This window comes from Acanthaster planci, linkage group LG10, assembly GCF_054643075.1.
Source record: "Acanthaster planci isolate LZ-2023a linkage group LG10, COTS_SCS, whole genome shotgun sequence".
In the NCBI taxonomy this organism is placed as follows: Eukaryota; Metazoa; Echinodermata; class Asteroidea; order Valvatida; family Acanthasteridae; genus Acanthaster; species Acanthaster planci.
The window spans coordinates 7678993-7692188 of NC_141786.1; the positions used below are offsets into that span (position 1 = coordinate 7678993).

Sequence of the window (13196 nt, forward strand, 5' to 3'; positions counted from 1 at the left end):
CTCAAACATATTTAGAGCGGAACAAAATACCTTTTCGGCTCTTTCAAATAAGCTACATGTCCAGAATACATGTCCAGCTCTGCATTCTAAACTACCACCAAGTTGGTGTGATGTTTCCTGATGGATTCCTGGCCAACTATATGATTCAAATTCAGCCATGGTAAGAGAAGGGAGTGGTTGACCCCTGGATTAACACATCCGGCTTCTTTTGATCTTTTAATGATTTTTTTGGTTTATGCATGAAGTTCATGATGCAAACACAGGGTTTGACAACCTTTGTGCGGTGATGCGTTGACACTTTTATAAAGTTTTCCCCTGCAGATATTGACTTCTTCATAGGAACTGGGGGCTGACCAGCATTTCAGAAACGGTGCTATATAAAACCTATAATGGGGTGTAAATGAGGACTCTTTTCGGGATGACAAAGTTTAGGGAGAGGCACTTTCTAGAAAAAAAATCCATGTCCTGCCCCAGACATCGATGTGCCTCTGCAACGGCAGATGATCGTCTGGTCTCCGGAATCGATGACAGCAACCCCATGGGTTTCAGGTCAGTCAACAGGTACCGGTAAAAACGTGCCTGAGTGGACCAAATCACGATTTGCCTGCTGTCCAAATAACTATTGCGGTATTTTGTGGCACGTGAACTGGATAGTTGGTAGAACAGACGGGTGGAAGCAACCAGCAGGACGGACACTGCCAGCTTGTACTTCAGATGCAGAAAATTAGCCAAAGCGGGACCCTCCAAATCGCTCTATTTTGCCATCAATTGATATCGATTTTTAAAATGGCCATTGGCTTCAAGACTGTTTTTTCTTTTCTAGGCGATTATTTCTGGATAATGAAATTTCTTCAAAAACCACTGGTTAAGCAATTAAAAATGGAACGGAAAATAAAAGATTGGTTAATGAACTTTATGTTGGTGTGTGTCTTGAACACTTGAGTACATGTATTTTGCCTGACTTTTTAAAGTGGAGAGCATCTACCATTGTTGTTGATGGCAGCTTATTTACTGGTCTGCATTGGGCCCATGTACTTTCCTGCAAGCTTGAGCTTAAAAGGTAGCGGCCATTGTTACACAATGACGTCGATCGTGGAAGATCGTAAAAACAATTATCTGTAAATATACGGCATTAGCCATTTTTCAAACCTCGGCTTCATTTTTTTGCGGCTGAGAGAATAAGATGGCCGTTTTCTACAAGCTGAACATCAAATTATACCACACGAAGCTGTCACCTAAGTTTTCAACTGGAGCTCCTGATGACCAAGGTATTCAATGGAATTCCGGATGCAGGGCTAAAGCCGCCGCTGGAACAAAGCCAGGATTTGAGAAGTTGCCATGGCGACCTTACAAAGTACTTGTCGGACACATACAATAAGGACGAGAACAACCTCCAATACTGCCTCCATGCAAATCAATAGCTTCATGATAAAAAAAAACTGCACATGGAAAATAAATATTTTAACGTGACAATGGGAGTCTTATAAAAAGCAAATATTAATAACTAATCTTCAACATAAAAATGAAAGAACGAATACCATGGAGATACATGCATTTGTGGGAACGTCGGTCAAGAGCAATGTTGCTCTTAAAACAAGATAAAATATAGGAAACTTTTCATTGCCCTCTCCCCTCAGCTGCTAATGGTAAAACTGCTGTCATCTGAATGGGTCATATTTGACTGACATTTTGGTAAGCAATTTCTGGTCGTACAAACGGGGGGACTGTTCATTTCTAGCAGAAATGTCATAATACATGTAACTCTATAATGACCCTAAAACAATTTAAGTATAAATGCACTTAAAACTAAAGCTGAACAGTCTAAAACAAATACACTCACGAGAAATGCGACACCCAGACATGGTAGTATTTTCATTACAAACTTTTTACGAATGGGAACAATACACTGGGATTGGAACACCAATATGCCAATACTGACCGCCACTAAAATATGAATTTGGCTGTCCAATTGCATAGTTAGTTGTATAATAATTAAGTATTGTTTATACAACCTTGTGAGTCCCGCCATGTAATCTGTGGACTGCGGATCAAGTGTCATGAATTCGTTCTGATGAATTCGTCTTTGATATTAAAATGGCGTTCCATTTCGCCGGTAAATGGATCGGTCAACATTCTATCAACGGTCACGAGAAGTCTGTGAACTCTTAAAATGACGCAGAGATTTATTGAGGCAAGGAAGCGGCCAGACTGGTGTCAATAATGCAATATAATCGGGATGGACAAGCCAAGAGTACGGTAGAGCTTTCTTGAGCAGTGACACGCATCGTGCGATGTTATAATTGCATGTATACTGTACTAATTCTGCTAAGCAAACGCATGAAACGTGGATGACACAATACTCTTCTCATAAAATTCACTCAGCCTTTTTGTATCTAAATTGAAAGTTAATATGCCAGCATTAACGACCCACTTTGAAATTTTAAATTTAAGATTAAGAGAAAGGTGATTAGTTCAAACCTCTACCCGAATAATTTCCGAAAGTTAAGTGTCCATGACATGAATTTTACCTGAGAACTTACTCTCTTGCCTTTTTCGGCTTTTATCTACTTAAGAAATCTATAGTAATTCTTGAAATTGCACTTGGTAAATATGAAACATTTTTGATGCATTTCCTGACTTACGGGGTCGCTGTTACTCTGATGTCACCAGAGCTGTATGGGGTACCGGTAACTTTAGACTATGGAACCAACATGGCTGTTCATTATGTTTGCAGTACACCACGCAGCTGTTTTGCGCTAGTAGACCGACTGCGCCCAATAAGTCACATGACCTATAGTGGGTACATCAACAAACATGGATCTCCCCTATAGCAAAGTGTGTCATAGGTGTCATTACCAAAACATATAGCTGAGGAAGCCTAGAGTGCTCGGACGACTGAAGTGCTGAGTGCTTTACCGAAAATCGGCTTTTTAAACAACACTTCAGGGATGGATGATTGTAGTGCAAATTTAATGCAGTTGTCGATAGTGCTCTTTTGTATGCCACTGAAGCTCACTTTCAATTTTTGTCATGCTGTCGAAGAGCATTTTGCTGCTTTGCGTATTTGTGAGCAAAAGTGGGACGCCATCTAAGGCATATACCTCAGCGTCCCTTCTATTTCTGCACTAACATTTTGCCAAAGTTACACCTTTTGCGTACGATCAGCAGGAATTCGCGATTGGAGGAAAAAAATTCCACAAAACGTCCAGCACGAGGTTAATCGAGATGACAATTAGGTACTTAGACTGTCGAGGGCATATTAAAGCTAACAAGGCGCTAATTATAATCGATTTTATTACAATGTAATTGTAATTATTTCAACAAAGTGTTCGAACAAAGTGTAGAAATTAGCAAAGCCGGCCTGAACGACTAGGACTTAAATTTAAAATCAAGAATTTGACTGTCAAAAATCCTATACTATCCGTCGGTATACTGGAAGTCACCCTACCGCAAAAATTAATCCCTGAGGGATAGGAAACTCTACTTGCTTTCTCATGGCAATGAAGAATGGATACTGGACTTCGGGGATGGAAAACATAACACGATATCTCCTTCCGATAAAGAATTGATGCTTAGGACTTGGGACCATATACTATTACGTAGGGCCATTGCTTTGATATACACTAGTCATTTACTGATTCGCAAACTTTGGTGTTGTTTTGATCCTTGAGAAAATAATCGTTCCCATCATTTTTAATTCCGAGAACCATTGTCTTGAGAATAATTTACCCACATTTGTTCTGATCAGTGCCTATACCAAAATGCAATCAATTTTTGCTTGCTGGTTAAAAAAATGGCGGTCAATCTCTTTAACCACATTTTCAATGATAGTTTGGAGCTCTTTTTTATATCTTGGTTTTATCGAGGGCTGGTAGATTTTCAGAGCTTTCTTTGCGACCGGATGGGGAAAGTTTATTGTAAGCCACTATCATTATTTGTCCCATAAATATTATGCTGACAGCATAGAGCAATATTCCTCCCAGTTTAAAAAACAGATGAGGCACAGGATGCAGGAGGTAGTGGTAGATCCAATAGGTACCAATGCCTACACGGATGACAAAGAAGGCCACGAGGAACACGACTTGGTTCAGCTCGTAGAGGATCCCCTCTGTGATGCCGGCGTTGCGCATGAGCCAGCGTATCTGCAACATGGGGTTGGTCAGTTCGGCCAAGAACAGGCTAAAGTTAATCTCCGTGCCAGACAAGCCGGACACCAGCGACGCGCTGGTGAACAGAATGCAAACCAGATGGTGCAAGACCATGGCTCTGTTATGCCTCGTGTCGTACAGCATGCTCCGGATGAAATCGTACAGGAAATAGCCGTTGCACACCACCATGGTACTATTCTCGTATGGGTTGGATTTCCCTCCTAATATACAAATGCAAAACGGGTACCGATTCGTGAGGTCATAATTAGGAAACTAATAAAACAAAAATAGTAAGCTTGGAAACCAATCTATCCCCAAAACAATTCTACTTATTTCATCCTATGAACGTTTACAAGTGTTGAAGCCCAACAAGCAAATAAGGCTAAACGGGACATAAAGATGAACATATAATTCAAAATGACAGAATTTAAACACAATACACATTAGGTATAGCCTTAAGCTAGAAAATCACCAGCTTCAGTGGTCGGGGTCCACATCGACCCCTTGCGTTGCTCAATTAAACATCTCCCCGGCGCAAGTCCATCCTTGGAATTAGATTTTGTCAAGTCGATTTCAACTGCTGGCCACATTCTCTGATTTTGGATGGCCCGTGTGTGTCGCCTTCCCACGCGGTCTCCTTGGCATTTTCCCAAAGAGCAGTCTTTTTAAACAAAGACTGTTTGTTGGGCTGTGCTGATTACTCGAATATTCGCATATTTAATCGATCATCAATGAAATGTATTTAAAAAAAACAAGTCTTCAAAGGCGATCAACTATCATTCCAATCATTGATCAACTTACATTCCAACAGCGGCTGTATGCATACGCCCAGCAGTACAGCCTAAAAAAATCGATTTCCCGTTTTGGTTTTGGTGAAAATATGCATTATTTGTTTCTACTTTGAGGCACAGGTGCTCTATATCAATATTGGAATATTCGATCGAAAGAGGGTTGAATACTGGAGTATTCAATTACTCGAACTGACTCAGACTTAATATACCTGGGTGAGTAAAGGGCCAAGGGCTGAAGAAGAATCCAAATACGGAAGACATAACGAGGATGGTCCCCGCGTGGATGACGACGACTATCCGAGAATTCCACTCGTAAGACTTGTGTGGCTGGAGGAAGCACAGGGCTCGATAGAGGGCGCTCCACCCGATGAATGATGCCATCGTCAGGAGCACAAATTCCGGCAGTTCCATGGCCGCTTTCAGGGGGTCGCTTTGTGCTAACTCAGAAATAAAAACGAGGCTGAGACTAAGTAACAAGAAACGTGAGTTTGGGTAAGGGCATTGATGACTGCGCCTGCTGTATACAAATTATGTTGAAGGCCACCCTGACGTTCTATATCATTATTGTGCACAGCTCAGTATCCAAGTATTTATTGATTTAAATATCGAGAAATACCTGGATGCGTAATTTAATACCTGTGCAGCGTCCCACGCGACAAATTTCCAACGATTTTGTTGTAAAAATGTACTCTCATTTTCCCGAACGCCCCCGTTCATTTTATTTTAAAGTTGTCCAAAACAATCTCCTTAAATGGAATTGGCGCGCGCGTGGCGAGCAGCGTGCACACTAGACTTGAGATCAAATTGTTAGTCGCTCATGTTAGGCGTCCAGAACAACCGATATGAACCAGCATGCTGCGTCGTTTTACCATTAGTGCTGAGCCTGTTCACCGTTGCCCGCGATCCAGCGTGCCCCGCTGATTCGGCCCTGATGACGATGCGTGGTCGACCGGTTGTGGGCTGCTCAGTGCCGCCTGCCTAACGACTTGATCAACCTGGCTCTGGATGAATATTCATGCATGGAACAACTGCACAGCGTATTCATGCATTTCCATGGAGAGCGCCAATAGTAGCTCACACTTCAGACTCCATTTTATATATAGGGATGTCTATATTTGATTAGTCCCAATTTCTTCCATATCTTGTATTAATATCTCTTTTAATACGACGCTTTAATTAAGACAAAGTATACATAACTATTCAAGAACAAATCTATTAACTATCTTTTTGGTAAAAGAACCGATGCTTTTATGATAAATCATCTTTTTAGCATAATGTAAACACCCTCTTCAATGGACGAGCTAATAAGCGTTCAACAGACCTTTCTATCCACCAACTGCCCTATAGATAGATGTTCATATAATCCGGACTCTTAGCCAATCAGAGTGCTCCGTCCAATTTTGGCACCAAGCCCCTTATGTTGTGCACAAAAGGGCTTCCACACTGCTCAAGTCGGTAATTGGGCACCGCCGAACACGCAAATTTGTAAGCGAAGTTGCATTGACCCATTCCCCGTGTTATTAAACTTGACGCCAAACCGCTACGCGTACGCATGGCGAGAAAAGTGGACTACACCCGGCCAAATACCGACTGGATTTCAAGTCTACGTTAACAAAGATTTTTGCTAATTCAAAATCGATTAAATTATCTTGTATCCAGGCACCATTGCGTTGTTTAATTTAAGCAACGGACATAACCACTTCTCAGCTGGCATTATCAAAAGTTAATACCGTACGGTCAAGTTGCACGTTGTTGAATAGGGAAATTTGAAAGGGCCCCTCAACTTTTTTACGGGGTCCAACTTTGATGAAGCTGGGTGGTCACCAGCATCTCCCGGTGCCGATGATTGTAGTTTCCAAGCAAAAGGTTCTTTGATGTGGGTTGGATGCATGCACATCAACGGTCGTTCCAATGATTCAATTTCATCCAAGCACGAAAACCTATACACCGATCTTGAATAGCTACAGGCTTCTGCCTTTTCCTTATTGTCTGGCGCTCCCCTCTTTTAGTGAAAGCTGAAACTGCCAGAGAGACACGGGCCTGATCTTGTCAGCACACTTCCTCCAAACGAGATACAATACAAGGTGCAGCCGTGAGCTTCGTATACATGCACATGTACCTAATTCAGCAATCTATCCAGCAAGATATGGGACGGAGGGGTACCCCCCTTACATGTCCAATCCCTATTCTAGACTGTTGTTACCTGACATATCCCCCTTAGATGTCTGTAAAGAATTCCTGAAATTCCGGTCAAACAATGACCAACACCGAGATGGGTGTTTGGAGGGGAGTGCTCTCCGTCTCATATCTTGCTTCATTTGTTCAGCAATTGCCGTGCAAAGCTCCAAACCTTGCTTTTGAAATACATGTAGACATTCACACTGCTTATATTTTCATGCAGCTTCCTGCTGCTCGACAGGTCCAATGCATTAATTATCCAAGATATCGTTCGGTTGACTTACATGTATGATGTAAGTTTTCTAGAACAAGGAGGAACAAATAGTTGGTATACATGCATTTAAAAACAAATTCTCCATGTCTAGAAGACGGCCAGCCTAAACTTATCTCAACGAATAAATGCTGATTATCCCAATCCCAGCATGCAAGCTTGTAATAAAACCTTACCACACTCCCCGGTGAATTTGTTATCTTAATCATTAATCAATATTACTGACGTACATGTATGTGATGTTTCATGATCCACTAAGCCAACTGCGCAAGTGCATTATAATACTGGCATGTGCCTTTAACGACTTCATACTCTGCATTGCCTTTAAGAGAAATTATAATGTCACTTTTTGAAGTGATGATCCTTCAATCTAGGGTATCGTCAATATTGACAGTTCAGCCTGGCACCGACGCTGTGGCTCCTGCAAAAATGCACTTGTTTCACGCGACAGGATCAACGAGTACGTTGACTGGGAAATAGCTGGGCACCCTTTAAAATGCTATAATGAGACGACGATCGTAACATTATGCTTCGTGCTCTTCATGCAAACTCACGGTACAGAGAGTTGACTACGCTGTATATTGTATGATTTAGACCACGGGTCAGACCACGTAGCCTGTTAGTTTTCACCATTGTCTTGACCGTTTTAAATACATTATCTATAGTACAAATCAAATGGGCATCTGTCATTTACACACGCATTGCACATGCCTCAGTTTGCTGTTAACCCTCCAGCAAAATAGAAGTAATATATTTTGTGGACCATGCTATGACAATACATACCTGTGCAGTCTTGGCTTTCGCTCGTCACGGATAAATCAATAACATAATCGTGGGACCAGTTAGTCTACTTCGTACACCGCGTCACGCTTGCATGATTATCATCAGTGAAAATGCGGAAGAGAAAATGACAGCATGGCACGACCTCCAAGCTCAATCGGAGGCTGGTCTAGTGTCCAGAGTTGCCCAAATCATGTTGAGGTGGAGATCACTGAATGAAACAGTAGCGATTGGGCACCATGCTCTTGGGGGTGTAAGGAACATGCACATCGTCTACAAGTCAAAAATACTGGAACTCATGGGTTTGAAAATGAACAACCACCCCCTTTCTGATGAGAATAACTTCTGGTTGCGTCTAGGGGAGAGTATCATCTAGCTGGTCATGAATTGTGGGTGCATTTGTGGGTCCAAATGTGATTGTGGGGCTTGGAGGTGGACTCGGTGAGCGAGGTGGCTCATTTTCATTCTGTGTTGTGCCAATTCCAATTTCATTCCCTACGTTTAAAAAAGGCAAGGGCTATTCACCTGAGTCAGAAGACTCGATGAAAATCGCTTCCCTTTCGTTCTTTGGCTTTTCAGTCTGATTTTCAAGGGTTTTTGTCTTGTGTGTTGTCTTCAGATAGAATCTCAATACAGGCATTTTGGATTTCTCGTATAGCTAACCCACAGTTACTTCATCACTCATGGATTTCTGTCGAAAATCACAAATATCAAATTCATATTCAGATTTGCTCACATTATTGAACTTATGGTATATAAGCCTGTGCCCCCAATCCAACCTTTCACTGTATAAACCTCTCGTCCTTCCCATATTAAAGTATCGTGTACCTGCCTGGCTCCCTCAGACAAGAAAGCAGGTTGACACTTTGGAGAAAGTTGAAAAACGTGCGACTCGTTTTATTCTTGGCCAGAAGCTAGGTGTGATGAGTGACCCTGATAGGTTAGTAACTCTGGGTTGGTATGACTCATCTTGTCATTGTAATTATGCTGTTCTCTCGTTTGTCTCAAAGTGTCTATTCAATATCGTTGAATATAACGAATGTGTCGACGATGTTTTCTTAATTCCCGCCATGTTCATGATGTTTTGTTTCACCACCGGTAAACTAGGACCTAATCCCTGCATTTCTCTTGTCTCCATGCTTTCCCTCGATTTTGGTCAACTCTCCTTGAACATGTTCGGAATGATATTGATTTACAGCTTTTTCAACTTTTCTGCGCACTCTTGGAAACAACGTCCTCTTTCCATGAATCCCAACCCCATTGATGTACATGTTCTTTTTCAAATATAGTATATTACTAATTAAGCCCCCTCTCTGCCAATAAAGTTTTACATGTTTATCAGATTTGTCGGAGACATGTACCTATTATCTTGTACGTGTATTTTTCGTATTCATTGTGTCTTTATCACTAAATGCTTATTTAATTTAATTTCTTACAACATTTTTATTCCTTTCCACTTTTAGTTCCACTTTTTTTCATTTCCAGTGAGTTCATTTCTTTTTATGTTTAACTAGTAATATTTTCTTATATTTCATTTTTATAGATTCTTATTTATTTTCATGTATTTACTTTACACATCTTTTTAATCAATATTTAAGCCTCCTGTTTGCCAATTATTTTTTAAACCTTCATAAAATTTATTGCACACTTACCTACTGTTCTCGTACACATGTAATATTTTGTATTTATCGTGGCATTATTTATTGTGTCTTTATCATTAATTGCTTATTCATTCAATTTTTTTCAATTTCTTATTCAATTGCGTACATTATCTTTATTCATTACCAGTAACTCTTTTTCTTTTACTTATAAATTCTAACCTTTGGCTTCAAATACTTTTATATGTGAGTATTTTAATTTATATTTATTTACTTTGTACACAGCTTGATGGCGAGTGGCAGGTCCTTGGCCACAGTGATTGTTATCGCCTCTCCTATGACCACCTTCGATGTGTTGAAAAAGAAATGGCATGACCAAATACTACTACTACTACTAACAATAAACCCGCCTGTTCAAATGTGACTCAAGTTTTAACTGTCATCCTTTAAATAACAGTAGATTATATTGTCAATTGGCATTACAGAAGTTGCTGTTTCACATTCCATGGTCAAAATTTTTCTCTGTTTACCAACAGGAGATTCTTACGGAAGTGTATTAAGGACATGGTAGAAAATTTTAATTTGTTTACATGCACAGATACCGATAAATGCAAAATATTGAATTCGCAATAACTAGCAATGTTTTTATCGGCACGTTATTCATTTGTTTTGATAAACTGGAGAAATGGTTTGAATAAAATTAGAATGACCGTGGACCTATTTCCTTGTAAATCTGGTCTTATTTTGGTCGGTGGTTTAATGTTGTCTTATCAATTTTTAGTTACTAGATTATCTTCTTAAAAATAAAATAAAATTATGGTCTCCATCCGCATATATGGATATTTTGTTTTTCCTCATCACAATCAAAATGGTCCATCGCCACCTCAAAAAGTGGTGGAAAGGCTCCAAACCCCGAGATTTACTTCCCTGCCCTAAAGTGCTGTTAACGTGAAATGGTGTTCATCTGTTATAAATTCCGGCATCAAAGATCGCATTTGTGTTTATTTTCTCACATGGGCCCCAGGCTGGACCAAGAGAGGGCTCAGTTTTGATGCATTCGAAACCAGCATGGCTCTTTTCAACCGATGAGGGGGTGCTGCTGCTCGAGGCGAATATGTACGGACAGTCCTGAGAAGAAGAGCAGTGATTTTACCGTTACGCACACTGTACTTTGACTGTTCCATTTGAAATTTGGACATTACTAAGCAGCCCCTGCAATCCCAAATGTCAACTGAAATCGCCTGTCAGTTTCTTTCACTAATGGGATAACAAAACAAGCCCCCCCCATTTTCAAAGAGCGGTAATCTTTACAGCGCTGTATATATACCGATGTATATATACAGCGCTGTTCACAGGCCTAAAATACACAACCTTTTTTTAAAAATTGCATTATGAATTAAGGTCATACCGTTGGGATGACTCCAAAGACTCGGGTTATCAAGGTCCTGCTGGAGAGTAGAAACATTAGCGAATGATTTCAAAAACATTTCCCGCGTTTCTTTTGTCCATTTATGGATGGAGGAGTGGTGCATTAAGAGTTTGAGAGAGAGAGAAAAAAAAAACAGTCATCCGAGCATACATACCTTGACTTTGAAGTGCCGCAAAATGGTCGAATTCAGTGGTAGGCTCGTCTGATTTCCTGTTTCAATATGAAAGTAAAGTCATGGTGCAAATGATTTTTATAAATGCAAAGTAATAGAAGGGTTGCGTGGAGCGCCCTCACAGAGGATGTTTGTTATTTCGATTTATATGACAATGAAGTACTACTCAAGCATATCACAGAGGAATAAAGACCCGTTCTCTGTGAGGGCGCTTATTTGTTTGTGATTATTACTATTTTTTTCGAATTGGTGCCTTCATGCATCAGTGTAATTACCCCAAACAACCCAAATTTATCTCTTCAGTAAATGTTTACAACAAGTAAACATATTCCTCACAATGTTACAATACAGCATGCAAACTGTTCCGTGTAGGCCTACTTTTCACGCTCTAAATTTGCTACAATAACAAGCTTGAAAGTTCAAAACTTTGCAATACACTGGATACATAAGAAATTATACGGTCATCTTGTTCAAATTCAAACTTAAGACCCACTTGCAAAATAATTACTTGCGGGTTCACTTGTAATATTCATGTCTCTTGCAGTAATCTGTATGTTCTTTTATTTGTCTGTACTTTTCTGTGACAACTGTCACTTCATTAATTTAAGGTAGATCTAGAGTTTATACTCATTATTATTATTTTTTATTATAATTACATAGAGTTGATATGACGATTTGGGCAAAATGTCGATGGAATCGTATGCATTTTCAAATTAATTAATTAGAAACGGGCTGGGATTATTGAGGGGGTGTCATATATGGCATTTTGAGGCTCCCGTACATGTATTAACATGCCGTGTGTGGAACGCACAGTAAAGCACTGCCTCTGAACCTACGCCTGAGTACACGAGTACATTACGGGGGGGGGTTCAGAAGTTTTATTTTCGTCCAAAGGGCGAAGATTACTACGTGCAATTGTCGTTACTGATGAGAAGCCACTTAGTCTGATAGTTTGTCCTTGTAACCGAACACTGGAGATAATTACACCCCTACATGATTTATGCTTTTTAGGGAGTCTTACAATGTTTAGACCTTTAGGCCCTTAAAGATAATAAATAAAACATATCAACGAGCGGATTCGAAGGGGTTTGACAACCACTGCCACCCCCCTCCACGTCACGGGTCGTAACCACTTGCCGCCAGAAGACTGTGCCTAGTCAGCCAGCAGCCTAAATTGGCGCCCAGAATTGGACTGACGACAAACCTTTCCAATGAAGTTTTGAGCATTACTTACGTCTATCCACTGGACTAAATAATATTCTCTCAGGATGACTGGGAACCGATGTTCTGTTGTGTTGATTAAGTTTCCTCCACAAGCCAGACTGGAAGTGCCTTAAGTTGCCAACACCTACAACGGCACATTTCTACTTACTGCATGTAGCTGCCCTACATGCTTTCTTTCCGTAGACGTTTCTGTAGTGCGCGTGTGGCACGCAGCCTGGGTGAAAGCGGGTACACTACTGTCCATCGTTTGCAGTAGGCCTCTCCAAAAAGTAACCGTGGCAATTAAAAGTATAGATGAAACACTTTCTATACTATACATGTGGGTTTAAAGATATATGCAGACTATGGACTAAACTCCTTTTAAAAATCATACTTTCTGGCAAGCTGTCGGTTTGAAGAACGCGATGACAGGAGGCCATTTCCGATACCTGTTTGGAAATTGTCGTCAGTGGCAGAGTTCAAATTCGGCAAAGCACGACGAGCGTTGTCACGACACACACGCCCAAACGGTTATTGTTGTCTGTTCACTAAGCTGTCGGCGGATGAATGGGGACGTGTCCAGGCTGGAAAATGATAATTGATGCACTCGACCTTCAACTGATTGC

The 13196-nt window shown here is 40.6% G+C and overlaps 1 protein-coding gene across 11 annotated transcripts; it reads right to left on the reverse strand.

The window, feature by feature from the left end:
* Positions 1-1397: 1397 nt before the first annotated feature.
* On the reverse strand, positions 1398-13134 carry LOC110976793 (TLC domain-containing protein 5-like). Of its 11 annotated transcripts, none has more exons than XM_087142640.1 (6): positions 12602-12735; positions 11350-11405; positions 11175-11211; positions 8172-10894; positions 5149-5380; positions 1398-4369 (listed from the first exon to the last, which is right to left on the reverse strand). In XM_087142640.1, the coding sequence occupies exons 5-6, from the start codon at positions 5348-5350 to the stop codon at positions 3846-3848; spliced, it is 726 nt and encodes a 241-aa protein (XP_086998766.1). In that variant the 5' UTR covers positions 5351-5380; positions 8172-10894; positions 11175-11211; positions 11350-11405; positions 12602-12735; the 3' UTR covers positions 1398-3845. The 11 variants fall into 11 exon arrangements, with proteins under 11 accessions (XP_086998766.1, XP_086998764.1, XP_086998763.1 ...); XM_087142638.1 differs by having other exon boundaries at positions 11175-11214; XM_087142637.1 differs by having other exon boundaries at positions 8172-11211.
* Positions 13135-13196: the final 62 nt, after the last annotated feature.

Coding starts and splice junctions, on each gene's coding strand:
- LOC110976793 (XM_087142632.1), bottom strand. Junction 5,377..11,349: donor TGCGGCACTTCAAAGTCAAG/GTATGTATGCTC, acceptor TTTCTGAGTTAG/CACAAAGCGACCCCCTGAAA. Junction 4,370..5,148: donor TTGGCCCTTTACTCACCCAG/GTATATTAAGTC, acceptor TTTGTATATTAG/GAGGGAAATCCAACCCATAC.